The sequence below is a fragment of the Manacus candei genome, unplaced genomic scaffold (assembly GCF_025592945.1).
Source record: "Manacus candei isolate 608988 ecotype Guabito, Panama unplaced genomic scaffold, ASM2559294v1 h1tg000017l, whole genome shotgun sequence".
Classification (NCBI taxonomy): Eukaryota; Metazoa; Chordata; class Aves; order Passeriformes; family Pipridae; genus Manacus; species Manacus candei.
In genome coordinates this window covers 24,749,146-24,769,501 of record NW_026138065.1, presented here as the reverse complement: position 1 = coordinate 24,769,501, position 20,356 = coordinate 24,749,146, and the positions used below count along the sequence as shown (strand labels likewise).

At 37.8% G+C, this 20,356-nt stretch overlaps 1 protein-coding gene across 7 annotated transcripts in view; it reads right to left on the bottom strand.

Annotated features, from left to right (window-relative positions):
* Positions 1-1,485: 1,485 nt before the first annotated feature.
* The window catches only part of DISP1 (dispatched RND transporter family member 1), a 91,991-nt gene continuing 73,120 nt past the window's right edge, over positions 1,486-20,356 (bottom strand). For all 7 annotated transcript variants that reach the window (XM_051783539.1, XM_051783540.1, XM_051783543.1 and 4 more), the window contains 6 exons: positions 18,573-18,602; positions 14,408-14,531; positions 13,034-13,161; positions 12,501-12,598; positions 10,355-10,452; positions 1,486-5,305 (listed from right to left, as the gene is read on the bottom strand). In XM_051783539.1, the coding sequence (XP_051639499.1) occupies positions 1,658-5,305; positions 10,355-10,452; positions 12,501-12,598; positions 13,034-13,161; positions 14,408-14,531; positions 18,573-18,602 (4,126 nt within the window). In that variant the 3' untranslated portion in view covers positions 1,486-1,657. The remainder of the gene's footprint in view (positions 5,306-10,354; positions 10,453-12,500; positions 12,599-13,033; positions 13,162-14,407; positions 14,532-18,572; positions 18,603-20,356) is intronic.

Below are 20,356 nucleotides of genomic sequence, written 5' to 3'. Positions count from 1 at the left end.
AGCAATAGCCCAGTTTATTTCTTATCCCTTTTAATTTCTTCATATTGCTAGCACTGCAAGTCTTAGCTCTTTATAATTAATGGCCTCTGAGGTGCACAGAAAAGCCTTGGATTGCTCTCATTACAAATGTTTAGAAAGAATCGGGCTCTAAATTGAGAGACAAGTTTCCAGGCAGCTAAAACTGAGTTTTCTAACTAAGAAAGAATGATACGCTTCTTAAACCATATAAAATTATTTTAGCTTTTTCTGTAGATTTCAACCTCTTATTCTGTTTCAGTCACTGGGATATGTAAGCACCAATATCACTACTCCCAGAAAAATCAAAGTGGTTTGTTGTAAGATATGAATCTTCTGTATCCCTTCAACATGAACATCAGGACAGAAGAAGCCAGGCTTTTCCTCCAGGTATTCATTACAGACCAAGTACATGATATCACACCAACCTATGAAATCTATCTTCTATGTCTAATAAGTCAACATAACCAGCATAACCAAATGATTGTAGGAAGAGAGATTTGTCATTAAGGAACATAGCAATTATGACACACTACACATTTCCAGCTTTCAAATCCACTCTCTCTGAATTATGAGACCCCACGACTATTCGCAGCTATCATTTGGCTAAACCCTTACACAGATACAACATCTGAAGTCAAACATCTTGGTTACACGGTTTACTCCAGTGTTTGTAACTTCATCTCGGAACTTCTCCCGGTAGGGACACTCAGAACACAATATTTTAATTTATGCATTTGAGCCTTTTGATTGACTTAATCTAATACTGTTGACAGTAAGTCTGCATTGACTACACCTTTCTCCACAGCAGATTAACTTTGTGGGAAAAAGTTCAGCACTGAAAGGCACTTCCTACCCAATTTTATAAGCCCTGATTTTATGTACATACATCTGTCATCCACAGAAACTGTATTTTTCTTGTCATTACTGAGAAGTAAATAACGTTCACTTACTATTGTTTTCACCTGTATTCTCTGGTATTTAATGGTAAAGTCTTTATAGTAACTGCCAGAAAGGGCAGTTTAAAATGTTTTACTGCACAATATACACAGAAATGCAACAAGGGCAGTGCACATGCTGTTGGCTTCCAAGAGCCTTTCTTCAGATTTTGTCAGCATGAATAGATAAAAAATATTCCAAAATAGCCTGCCCTGAAGAGCTGGTCTTTCAGACAAACTTGAATGAAAACAATTATAGTTCTGCCACTGTTTCAAGGTGTGCATAAGCCTGCCAATGCAGCAGTAGAATAAAGGTAAGTAATGTACTCAGGAAATGTGGCCATCTCAGTCTGACCCATATATTATCAATCTCACAAGCCCTGGCTTCAGAAAAAGGGATTTTCTTCGCGACACTTTGTTTCTTGAGATGGTTTATAAGGAGAAATCAAACCCTAATCCCTTGGAAAGAAACTAAATGAAGCGTAATCCATCTTATGAGTTACGGCAAAAAAACATTCTGGACAACATCAGGTTTTACTACACGTCATGGCTTTATGAAATGTATAAATGTTACTGTTCTATAAAATACATTTTTCATTCCAAAAGGCAAATTATAATTCATATTTATTCAGAACTTTCCTTTTTTTAGTGTTTTAAACTTAACTTTTAGAAGAAAGACACAGGATTGCCAAATTAAAGGTTTATTATAGTGTTTTTATTAACAAACTTTCATTGGAAAGTTCTGGGCGCATTAACATAGGAGGCACATTGGCTTCGATGTTTGGCATTTGACAGTCAACAGAATTGCACTTCACTGCGATAGCCTTGCCACAACAGTGTGAACTTTCACGGCAACCCTCGTGGTGAGCCTCTCTCACTGACCTACTCAGCAGGTGCTTTTTATCATTTTGGTCGGCCTTCAAAACCTGCTCATTCTGCAAAGAATGCTGATCTACCTTGCTCTCAGCTTTCTCTTTTTTCTGCTTGGACAGAGAGGCTTTCTTGCTTTCAACCCCATTCGCTTCTGTACCACCCTTTTCATCACACTTGTCTGTCTGCTGACACAATCCCTTTTGGTTATTTGAGATGCTGTTCTCACATTCAGAGCAACGTACTATTAGAGGTCCTGCGTTTCGGCAGAGAAACTGTGAGGAGCTCATCACCTTCGGAACAGTTCTTACATTTTCCTCTGGGTTTTGATGAGCGTGTGTATCTGTCCTGTTTATTCTTTGATGTGCCTGAAACTGTTGCATGGACTGGAGGAAAAAATTTTTAGGCAGAGAGTTCTGCGTCATCGTTCTTTTGAGCCTTCCTTGAAGGCAACTGCAGTGGAGGACATGCTGGACTGGATGTACATAACCTTCAGCAGCTTGCTGTAAAGCATTTATAGGAGCTACAGAACTCTGGATCTGTACAGTTCCCGGAGAAGGAGAACACTGGTAACAGAAGGTGTCACTTAACTGCTGACATGAGTGTGGACTCCACTTCACTGTCACTTGCTTATATGCATCAGGACAGCTGCACTGCCTGTTTTGAGAGAAAACTGGGCATATGGTGTGTTGGTCAATAGAAGTCTGCAGCACAGCTGAACCAGCAACATTTTTTATGCTTTTACTCACTTCACTATTATAGGCTGGATGCATTGGCACACACATGTTTTGGGGCCTGCTGCTGAAGAGCTCTGAGCAGATATGAGTTTCTTCATATGTCACCTTCTCTGCAGGGTTGCAGATACCGGTTTGTGACGCCAGGGGCTCAAGCTCATAGTGCTCATGCTCCATTTCTGGTTTTTGACTTCTGGAGTCCAGCTGATACTTGCTAACAGAATGTGATTTATTGTGACCTCTGCCTCCTTGGCCTCCTGAAAAGGTCTGAGAGAAGGCATTACACCGCAGTTTTTTTGGTAGTGGGATCTGGCCACAAGTGCCCTGGGGTCCAAGGCATCGGCACATGCACTGAAAGAAGAACGTTGCAAAAGCCCAGCTAATGCACATTATAAGCATCATAAAAGTGCCAAGCTGCGTGTACGCCAACACTGTTGAAGGCATCATCATTGCTCCAGCTACAAATGTAGTCAAGGCAGCCATTGCAATAGCAGAACCCATACGGCTTAGAGAAAAAATAACTTTTCCCTCTCGGTCAGGGTCAGGGGCTAAGCGATAAGCCACTCCATAATGAACAGCAAAGTCTACTGATAAGCCAACAGCCACTGAAATTGTGACAGATTCTAACACATTTAGCTCCCATCCCAGAAGAACCAGAGAACCTACAGTGACGAAAATAGTTCCGGCTATTGAAACTATTGCATAGAGGCTTATGATTATATTCCAAGTTGTAAGAAGCATTACACTAAATGCAACAGCAACTGAAAGACCCATGGCAATCAGAGTACCATCAGAAAGACTGTCCTGAAGATCATAAAATTCAAGGTTACTCACAAACCAACCATTGCTAAGACCTTCAGGAGCAGAACTAAGTTCATTTGAAATCCATGAGTCCACCTCTTTGTAGAACTGATGCATTTTCTCATAAGCCAGGGTGAAGAGGTAGGTGCTTTGGAACTCCAACACCACGGCCCTGATGGTGTCATTAAGGTCAAAGCGAGGCCCTGGGGTTTTGCTATCTAAATGGTACCCTGTGCTTCTTTCTAGCTCCATTATAGCTCTCTTGATACATAATTCAAAAACTTCTTGTTTGTATGGAAAGCTCCAGTGGCTGCAGCAGGGGTAAAGAGATGGCTCATCACAGTCTTGATTTTCCATCCACTGCTTAAATGTTTCAATGAAGCAGCTTGTGAAATCTTGTTCTTCAGTCTGATAAAAAAAGGTTTGGTTTCTTAACTTCTGACAGAAACGTAAAATCCAGACCTGTGAAGCTGGGCTAGCAATATTAAAACTGGTATCTAGCTGCAGCTTTCCTTTGCTTTTAGGGTTTAAAGGGTCACCATTATCCTCAGGTGTCACACCCCAGATTACTGTAATGGGCATGTGGAGCTCCTCTCCATGGTGGACACGTTCAAACATAAAAAGTTTTTTGTATTCTGCATCGTATCGCTCAAATGGGTGGGAAGACCTAAATACCTGAAACTCAGAGAGCTCCAGCGACGGCAGTTTCATCTTTGGATTTACACACACAATATATGCTCCACCAATTGTTAAGGCAAGGAACCAGAAGAGCCAAATATATCGAAATTTGATAACAATGCATGGCAAAACTTTTTCAAAAAATATCCTGGATGCTTCTGAAACCGCAAAAATAATCTTGTGGAACATTTGGCACAACACTGTCCAGCAGTTTTTGTTGTTGTATACCCTCTGCTGAGGTTTCTTAAAGCAACTGAAAATATTGAGAAGGTATCGTTCATGTAATACAACTACAGCAGGCAGCCATGTAACCATCAAAACGTAATTCACCAAAATGGCAGTGCCAGCATAGACACCAAAACACCTGATTGCTGTGATATTGCTGACGTAATTCGCATAGAAGGCAGCAGCGGTTGTAAAACTCGTGACAAACATGGAAAGAGCAGCGTGCTGCAACGTGATGCTCACTGTCTCAGAGGTTCCAGCATGAGGTTTATCAAACTTCGTGTAGTTCCAAACGTCACATAAGACAAAAGCATCGTCCGCTCCAATCCCAACAAGGATAATTAATGCCGTGAGATTCATGAATGGAAAGAACTCAAAATTAAATACTACCCGATAGAGAAAATAAGAAATAATCAAGGAACTAATTATTGCAAACATAGTCATCAGCGTGATAAACATGGACTTCGTGTACACACACATAACTAACAGAACAATTACAATGGCTATGGCAGGATACACAGTATCCATCAACAGGTAATCTTGAAACAACCTATGTTTTATTCCAAACTCAATCCCTGTGACGGTTGTTACACCATCAGAAGCGTTCCAGTTCTCAAAGTTATCTAGGTAAATACTCATCATGCTTTCCCCTTTCTCAGTCGGGGAGAAGAGCATGCTGTATTTTAAAGCTGGTAAGACATAGTCAGCTGTCTTTGGGCTTAGAAAATCCTTGTCCACTAGGTAGTGGAGGATCTGGTAAACAGCATTGTACTTGGTACATTTGCGAGGTACGTTTGTACACTTGAGTTGGTCCTTCCTTTTGGCATTCATATCCCAGCAGTCCGGCCCCAGGGTTCCATTGTAGTAGTATTTGGCACATGTGCGAAGCAGCTTTAGGGTGTGAGAGACGTCCCGTTCTACAATTTTTTGACACGATGACCTGTTGTTCAGAATAGCAATATAGTTGCCCAGTGTCCAGCTGGGACAGCATGAAGCAGCAGTGGCTCTCTGGCAAAGGTCACCAAACTGGGAATGGGATCTGATCTGTATAAAGACAGGCAGGGTAAACAGTCCAGTTTAAAGTAACAGTCCAAATTATTAGAAACGTTCACTCACAAAAAACCTCCAAACAAACAAAAAAACCAACCCAATCCAACCCCTACTTCTCCCCCAACCCCCCACCAAAACCAACCGAAAATTATGAAAATGCAGTTTACGGTCCTTCTGTGTAAACATTTTAAATTCTTATTTCCACACACACTGTTTTTGATATGTATCCTCTTACATGCAGCAGACTAAACCAGCAGTAACTCATCACAGTGGCACAGAATTGACACAAGCATTAAGAGTATTGTATTTCTATTGTCTGAAGATACGCTGAGGTATTTTGTTTCTTTCCAGACTGAGGACAGTTAATTCTCTTCTGTTATCTCATGCTATATTCCTGAAAATAACCAATCAGCCATAAATCAGTGAAGTTTCATTCTGCTTGGAATCATACCCTGAAGTTCCTAGGAGACTTACCATCCAGAAAGAAAGGATGTGACAGACGACTTCCATCACCTGACCTCTCCTCTACAACCCTGACTTTATGACTCTCTTTTAGCTCTTGTGGTGCTGACAGACACTGCCCCCGACCTGCTCAGCCTGCCACCCAGGCACTGAACGTCCCTAAGTCATGCAGGATTTCCAAAGCACAAGATAATTCCACTGTCACGAAGCACCCCAAAATAAGCCCTGATGCACAGAGACAACAGTCATGCCTCTGCCTGCTGCACCCGTGGTGGGACAAAGTCCAAAGAGTTGACTCAGGAGTGGAGTGGAGGAAGCTGCAGCAGCAGCAGCAAGGCCAGAGAAGTCATGGGGACAAGCAGACACCAGTGGCAAGTGCAGAGAGGGGAAAGCTGGGACATGGGGGAGGACTGCTGTTGCCAACTCAAGCGACTGCCCAAAGGTCAGGAACTCCTCCCAGAGTTTTACAGAGATGATAGCAATTTTAACATCTTCGTTAAGGACTCTCCTGAACTGAATGAGTGTTAATCCCTTATGGGGATATTCTTCTGCTTCAAGAATATTCCAGACTTAGCTGAAGTCAGTAAAAGCATGATTTAGCCAAATCACTGTAGGCACTTCTATGCAAAACTGAATCAATAAAACAGAAGTGAAACTCTTAAGTAGCAAGGTTAGATAAAGGAAATTTTCTCAAGTTGAAAAAACTCAATCTTGGTAGGGCACAAGAAACATAAATGTTAAAAAACAGAACTTGCAGCCTGTTATATGTGACAAAGTAGAATTAGTCCTTATGTAGCCTAATATGTATATAGACGTATGTAAAAGTTCAGCCTTCATCAAGATACACAGAATTAGTTACACATATTAGTACAATCACGTTAATACAGCCATGTGCTTCAGTTTACAGGATTGGGCCCTGCAACCATTATCTATGTATGCCTTAAATTTAGGTGAACTGAAGTAAACCACAGTCTCTTTTTTTTCCCTTCTTTTTTCTTCTGCAAAATTGCGCAGGTTTATTATTAGCAGTCCTTTATAACACACACAAAACGCACTTGGGGATTCTCATGGCAGTTATAAAAGCTCTAATATGGACTAAATTTTGTCAACCAGTTTCTGAACAATAACAAACTGGCATTCTCAAAAAACAGGATAATTCACATTTGATTGTTTCCAGATAAAAACACTCACACATGCAAACTCAGGAAAAACTGAACAACCTACTAAATAAAAGGAAGCACTGGAATAGCATATCTGTGTTTTTCATGGCACATCTCCAGGTTAGTCCTATGAGGATATAATAGGCAAATTGGGAGGAAAGGTTTGTATTGTCTTCTCTATGTATTCAAGTTCAAGATGGGACAATGAGGTATATATACTGTTCTTCAACACTCGCTGCAGGCCATAAACATCCACTGCTGAAGTAACTGCTGCCAAAGGTAAAGTAACATGAGCTGGCAGCTGGAAATTAGAAATTAAAATACAAAATTTAGGTCCTGATAGCTCACTAAAATACTACGTAAAAATGTTAATAGGTTGTAGCACTGAACTTTGTTGGTGATCCAAAAGAACTGAAAAGGCCGTTTTTGCTGTTGCCAGGCCTGGTCTGCCACTGGCAACATTTTAATTTATTTTGGAACAAGTAAGGAAATCAAGCAGTGCAACCTGCACACATGCTGCATCTGTGGGCAGATCTGCCCAAATGGATCTCTGCAGTAACAGACATTCACGAATACACAGTTTTGGGGAAGCAGTCTGAAGAGATAACACACAGTCTTTGAAGCTTATAAAATAACAGTTTATGGTTTATAGGGAAAACATTCTGCAATTAACAGGTGAAAAAAAGAAAGGCTCTTCTTATTCAACTAGTAAAAAGTTAGAGCCCCTCCTGTAACTATTTTGTATATAGAGTTTCCATAAAGATTATAGGACTACCATATGCTGAGCAGCTGCAGGATGGAGCCCCTAAGTGTCAGTAAAACATATAGTCAAAATAGCTACAAGCAGATGGAAATACAATTAACACATGAGGATATACTGTCAGTTCCATGCTAAAGCTTGGTGCTGAAATCCTGCTTATCATCAGAAAAATATACAAATTCTAAGGTTTGGATTTGCAGAAAATAGTGTCTGATTTTCCCATCTTTGGGCAGAGAAAGCTCTGCCACTTATTTCAACAGAACCGTGGCGCTAGGCAAGCTTGAATTCAACAGCAAAAATAACTAGAGCCACAAGAGAGTTCATAAGACCAGAAGGTCACTGGAGTCATAGATTTCTTCCGATCACTGCTGTGCAAGTCAGCATCCTCCCTAGGGACTGGCTGCTCAGCATTCACAAGTGGGGCATAGCACAGCACTTTGTGAGTTCCAAGAAGTGTTAAAAGTCCTTGAAAACTGTTAGAAAGTGTTTAAATAATTTAAAAATGTTATTTGTAAGTAACAAGCATTTAAAAAAAGAAATTATGAAAAAAAGCCTCAGCCCTTTCTGAGCCCTGAATATCTAATTTTTATTATAAATTTACATACACAGACCAACAATGATTGCAAAACCTAACCATATCACTCTGTTTTGTAAACTAACTAGCTAAAAATCAATGATGCTATCATGAGGCACTGTTATTCTGCTCAGCCGTGGTATTCAATTACTATATTCTGAAGTAAATTACAAGTAAATTACAAATAAAGATCCACAGAAACATTATTTGCAACAATTTCCTCTATAAATATCTACACAACTGTGGATGTAGATGAAATAGCCAAAATTTAATTTTCTGAAGTGTTCTTATTTCAAAGGAAGAGCTGGTTTTATGGATATAAGATGTGTGGTGCTTTCTTTTTGAAGTAGTTTCATCCTTCCCTCAGAAAGCAAAGCAGCGTTTGAAATAATACATTATTATCAAAGTGTGCATACAGGGAGGAACAAAAGAAAAATTCCTCAAGAGTAATGCAATCATCACAGAGATTATTCTTCAGAGGTAATTAACTGTCTTCTGTTGAATAGAATTATTATGGTTTTTTAATTCAGACTGCATTGCTTTGCAATGACCTATACTACCTGGGATTTACCTGCATTAGCTGCCTATGTTACTAAACTTCAACAGTTTAGTATCTCATCCCTAACTCTCAGTTTTTACCCTTGTAAATTACTCCACTGAATCTCCTGATTGAACTGGCAGTATGATTACTCCCTAACTCAGTTCATGCAAAACTGAGTTGGGTTAGTTTAAATACTGTACTTTGCTCTCACCTGGCTCATTCTGATCAAAAGAGATACAGAACAAGCACATGAGCCATCCTGTCAGTGCAATAATCTTTGATGGGGAAATAAGGAACACTTCATGAGGACATGAGGACGAAAACGACTTCCACCAAGTGAGGCCAACCAGGACAAAATGCCTGTCAGCAGAGTGCAAGGGAGATTCATTACACAATGTTTCACTACAGCTCAACATTTTAACAAAGCAAATGACAGCTGTTGTAGGGAAAATATTTGGGAATTTGCTAAATTAACACAGTTGTCTAAAAGGCAATGATAAACAAATCTAATAATAAAAATATCCTCATTAAATAAATGTGGTATAATATGGATTTGTTTATGATTACTTTTGTTCTGAAGGAGGAAAAAATGGAAATAAATAGATCAATATTAACAGAAGAAAACCTTATTGCTTTATTTCCATGCAAATTTGCCAATGCAAAAGTTCATGGCTACTCAGCAGTTCAAAGGAGTTCACTCCAGCAAGTGACAAGCTTATAATTTACAAATGTACTATTTGGATGCTTGTTTTATTTTAGCCTTTGTCAGTTAACTTCCTTCAGTCAAAACCGGACATCGATTTCAATCAGAGTGCTAAATTACTTTGTAACACATGTAAAAGAAGCTGGCTGTACAGTAGCCTCTGAACCTGGCTATTCCAAAGGTTATTTTGACTATGCAGGGTACCAAGTACAAGGAAAATGAAGTAAAAATACACGGGGCCAGACAGACAATGACAAAACATTGTCTTTCACTTCCTCAGTTCTGAAGAGAAAACTAATATTTCTCTGTATGCATCATTATCCACATCTAATTAAGTGGGCTATATTTCTAGCTACTGTATCTATGTTCTGTTGATATCCACATGATCTCCATTTAAACTAAGAGAAAAAAAAATTGAGTGACCCCACTGGGAGTCAGAGAAAACTGCATATGCTATGAGGATGCAGCTAGTTCACCTGAAGGTGAAAAAGCAAGCAAAATTAATTTTTTGCTGGGAAACAATAACCCATGGAATTATATTCTATGAAGAAACACATAGCGAATGTTAACAGTCCATATTCTGCAAAAAAACTCCTGAAGCAACCCTCCTCTGCCCCATTCTGGATGTTATTAGCAGCAAAACCAAAGAAATCCCCCTATGTACTCTGATTTACAAACTGAAAATTGTTTTTTAACTCTGCCTGCATGCTGACTGACTGTTTGACAGGATGGGAACAATGTGAAGTCCTCTCATACGCTGGATGGCAACGGGCAGCAAAACAAAATTTCAAATACATGCTCCATATCTGCAAGTTAAACAAATTAAATGCCATATTTACTTACCCTCAAGTTATCTACATTGCACATTGACTTAATTGCATTCAAATTCCATAAATTCTCTCCTTCTGTTGATGTAAACACCACTCGTGAATAGCGATCACCTGAAATTACAACAGGGGGGGTTTATTGATTGTTTGGGTGTGCCTGGTATCAAAGGCTGAGGTAAAACCCCACTGTTCAAATGACACAGATGAAATCTTTGTCAGGTCACGGGAATTCACCTTCTTTTCAAGATGAGCTATTTATCTCTAAGACTCGCTCCACATGAAAGTTTCTATTTCCTTAAAGTGCTTATAGTAAATATGGCATCTTCAATACTATATACCACTTAGAAGCTCTACAGACTTCTATTCAAGCAAACTATCTTCTGAAATATGACAAACAAATAAAAATCAAAAGATCTAATCAGCAAACTATGAAATTCTTGGCACAGCATAATGGCAGTACGCTGATAATAGTAATCAAAGGCTGATTTAGTAAGTCATTTGGGAATATAAATAATAATTATAAAGCTGTTTCTACAAGAATGTTTTTGCTTTAGAAGCAAATGACTGGAGTGGAAATTGTTGCGATATCCTTGAGGCCATTTTTAAGAATTCCACAGTTTAGACACACAGAGCTTAAATTACAAATTAAATCGCATTTATCAGAAGACAGTTTTTAGGAAGGGAAATAATTGCTTAGTGGCAGTGAGATCTGAATGCATAGCTCACGAGGGAAACAGATACAAACAGAAATATATGGTACTGCCTAACACAATATGGTACTTTGGGTTAAAAAACATTATCACATTAATTAAAATATTCCAAAAGAACAAAAGGCTGAATTTTTCCCACTGCTGTGAATCTGTAGAATTTTTGCCTTCCACAAGACTGTAATGAAAAGACTTGGGGGTTGTGCTTTATGATGTCAGACTATGCTTTAGGATCAAGGGAAGTGAAATCTGCAGATCCTGGAGCAGACAAAGAAAGATACCAGGAATGACAAAAATGGGTCAAGAGGAAATCAACTGTTTTCTTTACATAATGGACTGGCAAATTTTCCCATAGAAGCACAATTCCTTCATGACTGTCACAACTGAGACTACACAGAAACAGCAGTGGAAAGAATGAGACTGAGACTGTGCAGAAACAGCAGGCAGGATAAGAGGAGTTAATTCTCCTTCAAGTTGCAGTTAATGCTCAGCAGAGTTTCGAGTACATTTCCTCTTCCTTACTCATGCTATGCTCAGTCTAATTCGGTTCTGCTCACATGAGCAGAAATGACGACCTCGCTCACAGCCTCTCACTTAAATATAAGACCATCCTGTAATTGAAAAAAAAAATAATAAAATCTGTTCTTCACCCCAGTTTTCACTGGTCATCCCTCTCTTAGATCAAGTCATATAAACAAATAATTTCACAATTATGTTTTTGTGCTCTGTTATCAGTCCTCACATGTGGAAGTTGCCGCAAAAGAGCTCAAGTCGTTATATGAACAAAGGCAAGATCTACATCTGCTAATGCATGCTCTCTGCCAGAACAGGACTTATCAAAGTTCTGCAGTATGCCCTGTAAAAGGTCAATAGATTTCTTTGTCTTTTTTTGTCCTCTAGTTTGACTTGGTCAGCTTCATAAGCCCCCAGTGTTTTAAGGTGGGGATTTTTTATCTTTGTTTCTTTTAGGGATTTTTTTGGTGTGCATTTTTTTTTTCCCTAAACAAATCCCCAAATTCTCTACAAGATGATCAGTGGATGTCTCTTCAGATATACAGAGGAAAAGTATTTTGATTTAGGTTTTCTAGAACTAAGCTAATGGCACAGATAAACACAACTTCTTCCCTAAAGTGAAGTAAGCTCTACCTCTATAGTCACACACAAAGCACTGCTTTTACAATGATTAGCATCACCAAGAACTAATAAAATTCTTTACAGGAAATGGAAACACTTAAAGGAAGCACTTTAAGTAAATACAATTGCTTCTGAGGAAGAACCAAGAGAACATTTCAGCCCCATTTTCTCAAGAGTTCCACACACAGAAAGGAAGTGCTTATTGTGCATATATGCTAAGCAAAAAATATTTTCCTACATGGCATAGAATGCATAGAAGAGTTCAGAAAACATTCAACTGACAGAAGTTTTTAACGTTCCTTACATCATTTCTTCACTTACTTGGAATATCACAGAAAAAGGTATCCTTGTGGAAGTTCCAGTCTGCTTGCCTCTTCTCTCTTTCATAGGGATCATCTGACCATCTGTCATCTTGATGACTAAACCAGAATAAATAGTTTTACCTTAACTTAGCAAAGAAATTGTTAAAAGAAGGAGCATCGAAACACATCACACACCTTAACAGCTCTTACATATGATAAAACATATTTTTACCAATGTGCCTTTGATATACAAAAACTGAAACATTAATTTTTTTCTTTAAATTGAGAGACTTTGAAGGAAATGACATCGAGTCTAATTCTGAAAACATCCATAACTCTAAGAGAAAACTAAAATTAAACACCTTTTAAGAGTTTGCGATGGGAAATATCTAGCCTGATTTGAAAGGCCTTGAGAATTGCAGATTTTCAGACTCAAAATTTATTGAAATCAGTGGAAGTACATATATTAACTTCTGAGGGTACCAGTGCAAGTACTACGCACAAACAAAAAACACTAGTAAAATAAAATACATTTAAAATACAAATTCCTACCTTTTAGCTTGCTCATCTGCATATTTGAAAGGATAGTTTGCAAGTGTTGCTTTGTACCCTGTGTTTTTCACCATATTGTTCCATGTGACCAACCTCTGTCCTATGGCTGTCCCTCTTGGTTCAAAACCCTAAGAGGAGAAAATCACAAAATTCCATTAATAGTTTTCATTCTTTAGCTCAAACGGGAAAGCGGAAACACGATCAAAGTGATGGATAGTTTTCATTATGAAGCATAATTACTCCAGGCATCTACTTCTAAAGGTAAAATGCTTTATGACAGGTCAGACAAAATAATGACTGACTGTACAGAGTGACGAGGGATTAAGAATTCTCGCACGTACCACTTCTCTCCCCGAGAAGAGATGATTTAGTCTACCAAACGTTCAACACTTAGTTTTCAGAGTAAGGGCATTCTACAAAGTCCTCTTCATTATCTCAATTATCACTCTTTATTGATTAAATATGATTAAAGAACTCTAAAGTATATCTGCTCTATTTCTCCAAGAGTAAGTCAAATCTTTACCTAATTTTAAAAGTGACATTGAAACAATTTTAACAACTTGACTGTTTTCAAGAAATATCCATTACATATGGATATGTACAGATATACATACTATCCTATAAATAACAATAACTTATTGGAACAGTATATTTTCATTTGAAGTTAATAATTAAATGTAATATTTTCAATAAAAAGTCCTGAAAGTTACTCCTGGGTAAGACAGTTCAGGAAAAGTAAGAAATGAGCTCAGTATTTAATAGAATCTGATAAAAATTTCATTTAGTTTTCCAATACGGATATCATTTCATCCCCAGAAGGCCATTGGAATGCCCTTTCCTTAAATACTGGCCCCCACTCTTTGAAACCTGATTTAGAACGTATGGTCTGTGTTGTACTGTGCCGTACATCGAAAACTGGGATGCATTTACATTATCAATCTACAGCAGTTCTGCTAAAGGACATATGACCTTTCAATACCAAAATGCAGAGAGAATTTAAACTAGTGGATAGCACTCTCTGATGGTCACTGCTGCTTTGTATCACCATTTGCTGTTCCAATGTCAAGATTTCATACTTTTTTCTTTTGTAACTAGAGGAATTGCAAGGGTCTTTAACAACTAATTTTTTTCATGGATTCATTAGACAGAAATTGCTTCTGCAAGCTCACTACCAGTTGAGTCTCCCTGTAAATTGTTTCCCAAACAGATTCATAGTACAGGGAACTTTTTCAGGCATACTAAGGCTCAGTTTTTCTCTCTGGGCAGATCTCAATTCAAGAGGAACCCACCAATCACTGTACTTGCATTTGCCGTTTCCTGGCGTCACTGAAAAAACGGCAAACAGAAAATACTTATTGATTAATATTTACTTACGAGCAGTGGATCAGAGAAATCTGGAAGATCTGGAACTAATATTCCAACCAGGGCACACACCACAATTAACACGGTGCACATGCCCAGGACCACCACAGGCCAGTCTGCGATTAGCGCGGCATAGCTACGGGAGAGGGGCAGAGAGAGATGTCACAGAAATGAAAGTTATACACAAAATTAATCCACACTTCTCCAAAGAGCTGTGTTGAAACACTGACCTCTGTTCTTTGTTACTCTTACAGGAAATTAAGCTGGCTATCACTAATGGACAGAAGCCATTTGGAAACATTTTTTCCACACATTTGTTGGGTTTTTTTCCTTTTTCTTAAAGTAAGAACCCCCCTCCACCTTTCTATCAAATCTCCTTAAAACTTTCTATTCTTATACAGAAAGCTTTTCATATCAGACTATTATTTTTTCCCCTCAGGATTCTGACAAAAATGCAGGCTTTATCTTAGATCTTCTTCGTCCTGCTACAAAGATGATTAACTGTGGACTAAAATAGATATTTCTGTTGTTTAGTACATGTTCAGTATTTAAAACTGCCACAGCAATAATTCACATAAAATACTTTTACACAAAAAAATGCCCCCCCCCAAAAAATGTGAATTGAAAACTGTTGCTTAAGATTAAATACATTTTTTTTTTATATAAATACTTTTTCCTTAACTTTATGTTTGGCATGGATATTATCCATGATTGGGGATCACTAAAACTAGATACCTTGTTAAAAAATTAATGATAGAAAGACATCACTATTTCGTTTTTGAAAACTTAAGCATTTTAAAGAAAAAAAAAAATCAAAGAGAGAAAAAAAAATCACTTTTAAAGTAGAACCCAAAAGAAAACATTTCCCCTATTTTTACAACAGTCATTAAAAAAATACTCAAGCCCTACATACTAATGATCCATGAAATCTCTTGTAAATTCAAAGATGCGAGGGAGCAGCAACACAATACATACACTAATCAGCATTAGCTATCTAGTCTTCTAGCATAACACACATCCTTCCATTTTAACACCTAGTTCATTCTAAATTTTAAGAGTGCAAGAATTTTTATATGCAAATCTAGCTTTCATTAATTTTGTAAAATATTTTTATTTTTGTTAAATTCACAGAAAAGTATCAGAAATTAGGTGATACCCAGAAATCTTAATTTCTAAATAATTTTTCTTACAGTAAAGACTTGAATTCGTAGAGTTTATGTTTCAAAAACAACATTGTCTAAAGTAAACAGAGTACAGGAAGTCCCATAAAGTTTAAAAGACATTAGAAAAATAATTATAGGCTATGAATCATTCTATACGGATGGTCTCTGTACACACTAAATATTGATCAAGAAGATCTACACTCTTACTTCCTCCTCAACTTACAAGCAGTGTAACATGAAAGTTTATAGCTTTACTTATCCTTTAGTTATTTCTACTGTCTTAAAAGATCATGGCTCTTTTTCAGTTTTAAGAGCAACTTATTAGCTAATCACAGTACAACTACCAGCTCTACAGAATTTTTCTGTCCTGCTGCTGAGAGGGAGGGAATGGCCATCTCTTCACTCCAGCAATGTTTTCCCAACATTCTAACTGCAAAATCCACAGCAGTGAGGAAGTTTATGGCTGACTTTCCATAGCTTGTGGAAATAGGCACATACAGGGCTCTAAGTGCAGCTTTAAGGAGAAAGGAAGTCCAAAGCACTGGGTGTATCTCAATTTCCTATTAGGTAAAAATGAAATAACTCTTACATTCTCACACAAGAGGTTAATTAGTAAAGGCTTGAAAAGCAATCTGAAGTTAAATTTTTTATTAAAGTGAATCACAATGGGGCAGCTTTCCAAATGAGCAATTGTACAAAGTAGAAGTGAAGGGAAGTAAATGACCTAAGAGAGTTTTCCTATTTATAGGACTAAATGTTTTCATAAACACCAAGCTAGACTGACTAGCTATTACAGACATTTGCTCTGCAGTCATAAAAGTCATACCCAAAAGATTTATTTTCCTATTCGTCACTAGTGCCAGATTTACCACTTTGACATGTTGTCTCTACACTTCTACTCTCAGCTGAGCAGCTCTTAATTTGGTTAAATTCTTTCAGTCACTAGCTGTAAAAGAAACTATGTCCTAGGTAAAGTGTTTAACGTGATAATAAAGCCACAAACTGGAAACAGTAAGTGCTTGTTTACTCCTGCAAATTTGTCCTATTTCTTGTATCACAAACTGAAATTCAGATAAGCAAAGCTGACCTGAACTGACAAAAAGGATTAGCCACACTAAATTTTACCTGTCTGAGCATTGTTTGGTGCTGCTGAGGGCTCTGGTTCCGACCAAGTTGCCTATAACCAGCTTCAACCCCAACCCACTGTACGTGGTTGAACAGATGGCAGTTATTTTTCACCCATTAAAGAGCCATAAAATGAGCTTAATTACTTTTTCTTTTCTCCATGAAAAGTAAGCCACTGCCCTGGTTCTGCGTAAATTTGCCTGAAAATGCCCGAGTCCAAGAGGAAAATGCTTACATCAATTCCTCTGTCGAGGAATCACATTCAGAAAGGATATCCTTAGTGCTAAGCACATCCTTTAGCACTTTTCTAAATCAAGATAACACCTACCGCTTTTTGATGCCTAATTAAAACTATTTTTTGGTTGTGTAATGACTCAGACATGTAGCCACAGTGATACCTTATTCTCTTTTTTTCCCCCTCCAAACTACTCAAGCACTGAATGATGAATTCTCTTAAGTCTGACACTGACTGAAAGATCATTCTTTATGCCATTTTGCCCCTTCTTTCAGTCTAGTTGTTAGAATGATACTACGACTTTTAGCTATCATACCATTAAAATGCATATAGCTTTCATTAATTTACTGCCTCCTGATGTTTTTCACACACTTAAAAAAGGTTTGGTTTAGTTTTGGTTTTTCCTTAATGTTTTAATTAACTCAAAATGCTTAGGAGATACAGTAATTCAATCTGTATTTATCTCAGCTATTTAGCATCACTAAAAGCACCACTGGTTTCAAGAAATTTGCCCCCGGGGTGATCCAAGACCTCAGATAGTTTCTTCAGAAGGAGAAGGTACAGAAGATATTGTTTAGTTTTCCTTCCCATTTTAAGCTACAGTATAATGCATGGCTAATGTTCAGCTTTTCAAATCAGCACCTGTATGCAGATGTACTCAACTTAAACCACTACCCACCCTCATATAGAGACAGAAATGTACCATATAAAGTGTCTGTACTGTAAAATGGTCACTAGAGCAACAGATATTTGTGTGACTGAATTCATAGCAACACACAGATTTATGTAACCCAAAACAGGTACTTAACAAACAGCCCTGTTCTTTACTGAAGGCAAGTCTTAAAGAGGGATTATGTTTTTAATATATTTTCACTTGAGATGGTTTCCTGTTGCCATTATTGTTGCATTGACAGCTTTAGATACGTTGCTCTGTAATTTTCTATGACCCTGCCATTCTTCAGAGCATATGCAATCCAAACCTAGTGCTCCTGATTGCATGGGGCTTCTGGCTTTAGAAGAAGAAAAAACCATTAAGATGAAATTTTCTGAACTTGTCTGTCAGGTTGATTTATCATTATTGATGATACAGCCAAGCCACTTCTCAGAGTAGCCCTTAATCAAAAAAGTACCAAGGCATGGAGTTTTCATGCTCGTGTACATACACACAAAGAGAATGGTACAGATTGGAATAAAAATGCCATTAAATAGATGAAAAAAAGAAGCATTGAAATCTGCACAGGTTTTTAAATTCTGGCCCAGTATTAATGAAGAGACTGCTTGTCTCTCCATAAATAGAGCACATGAGTTTGGCCACCTTCTGCATTCTATCCCCTTCCTGCTCCTCCAGAATTCACAGATGTGTTACAATTAGGGAAGTTAAAGAACTTGTCTGTCTCTTTCTTCCAGTGTTTATTTAGGGACCCACTGTAGATCAATTCTCCTAAATGTTGTTTTGCCTTGCTGATGCTATCTGCCTCCACAGTCTCCCATGGCAGTTTCAGAAATTCACTACCCACTGCATAAAGAAGCACCTTTTTCTTTTAAAATCTGTTTTAATTTGATTGATTATTATTTTCTTTGAATATTCCTTATTCTTGCATTGTGCAGGGAATAACATTCTGCAAACCTCACGTGTGACAGCACTGGACCTTACCTTTTTGGTAACTTGAATGGTCTGGCTGGCCTAGAAGGAGGAAAAAAGAGAGTAATTGAAAATATATGAAATATGCATGCATCTACCAATTTGTTTAATTCTTCCCATACATGGATAAGCAAATAAATGCTAAATATCAGATATTTTGGAATACAAGTTATTTTGAAAGGCCCACAATCATATTCAATTGAGTCTTTGCAAACAAGTAATTCAGAGAATAATTACTGCTACAGACAGCTGGGTTTTCAAAAGTGGAATTTTATGCAGCTGATTTTTGGCATTACTATTCCAGAGGCTTTTCCAGTTTTCAACAAGAGACCAAATAAAGTAACATGGTAAAAATTCAGTACCGTTGAAAATAGTGACAAAGTTTGCACATGATGGGAACAGACAACCACAACACCCTGCTCTGACTTTGCAATCCACAAACCTTCTTAATTGACCTTTGTAATTCCATTATGAAAAATTATTTTGGCCATAAATTCTGTTTTGCCATAATACAGGAAATAGAATGACAAAGAGTACCTCTCTAAAATAATTTTTATGCATGTTTTTCTTATTTCTTAAAAATCTAACATTATTTTGATGAGGAGATAGCAAACCCAAGTGAAAATTATTCTTATCTAGCAGCTCAGTGAGGACTTCATTTTGTTAGCTATTGGATCAGTAAGTTTCACATATATTTCACTTAAAATAAAAAACTTCCATGAAGAATTTGTAAGTCCTTTCAAGAACTTCCTGTCTACGACTGCAATGTACAACCACCCCAAAGATGTAACCATACTATGCCTTTAGTTAAGTTATGGACTTGTCTCACCACCAAAGACATATTTAATATTACTCCTTTAAAAAAGTACAGAAAGCAATGAATAAAGAAACAGCTATTGCATAAAACAGATCACTTAGTAATTTTACACTGAGGTTGCCAAAAGCACAGATTTGTATGCTTTCACACCACCAGAATAACAGTTCAAACCTCAGGCTCCTCAGAGATTTTCAGAAAAGCTTAATTTAGTACACAGAAAATAAATGTGCTGTCCTTCAAAGCACAAGATTCAACACATTGGGTTGAAATCCTCATCCAAGAGAACCAAAATACTCTGGTATAATCATGCCCACACCAGGTGTGAGGACTGCTCAGACTCTATCTATCTCTAACTCTGAGCAACTGTAAGATGAAGGTGAAATAATCCACAGAAATCTGAACCTGTGAAACACAATGCTGTTACACAAAACAAAAAGTACAATCCAACGCAAACCAGCTCTTTATGCAGCAACAGGCCACTTCAGATACAGATTCAAACAGATTCCTGCTAAATAACAGGATAGCAAAAGTGTGATGGAAATGCAATTGAGAACTGCTGTACGAAATAAGAATTCTATAAAAGCAAATCTCTATCAGCTGTAATTCACTGTTGTTTGGAAATGCTCCAACCCTATGCAGCTGTTAACTGGGACATGCCTGTAGGTACTGCACAGTAGTAAGAGTTGCTCCTTGCAGCCATGTGGAAGCTGGAGAAAAGCAGGAGAAAAGCAGAATAACCAATCTGCAGTTGCAGCAACTCGAGGATTAGGGAAAGGTACAGACAAAGATCCTTTGTTAAATCCAGCCACAAAAGTGAAGATTAAATTTATGAAATGTCACCAACCCTCAGACTGCCAGTCCAAGATGCACAAATCTGACCTTCAGAGGTACTGACCATACCCAGTTTCTCACCTGATGCCAAAAACTTCTGGTACCACTACAAGAACAACAGACTCAGCAGCAGCCAAAATGTACAGAA